This window comes from Penaeus monodon, chromosome 30, assembly GCF_015228065.2.
Source record: "Penaeus monodon isolate SGIC_2016 chromosome 30, NSTDA_Pmon_1, whole genome shotgun sequence".
Taxonomy (NCBI): Eukaryota; Metazoa; Arthropoda; class Malacostraca; order Decapoda; family Penaeidae; genus Penaeus; species Penaeus monodon.
Window position 1 is genome coordinate 34,492,369 of NC_051415.1, and position 201 is coordinate 34,492,569.

Genomic DNA, 201 nt, shown 5'->3' on the forward strand with positions numbered 1-201 from the left:
CCTCCATCGCCCACTCACTTTGCACACACTCTGAAGGTGAAGGTCTCGTCAGTGGCCAAAGCGTATTGGGGGGCGTGACCTTGACCTCGAAGCGGGGCAGCACGAACTCCTCGACCTTGAATGACCTCGTCGTCTTCGTGTCGCCGAAGACACCTTCCCTCGTGTTCCCAGGCCCTCTCACGTGAATGGTGTACAGACCCT

General features: G+C 58.7%; 1 protein-coding gene across 1 annotated transcript in view; it reads right to left on the bottom strand.

Moving 5' to 3' along the window:
• Nucleotides 1–201, bottom strand: part of LOC119592746 (alpha-1-inhibitor 3-like) — a gene marked incomplete at its 5' end in the record, with an annotated part of 26,706 nt that overhangs the window by 19,712 nt on the left and 6,793 nt on the right. Inside the window, 2 exon segments of the mRNA XM_037941681.1 lie at nt 19–67; nt 70–199. Coding sequence (XP_037797609.1) covers nt 19–67; nt 70–199 — 179 coding nt within the window.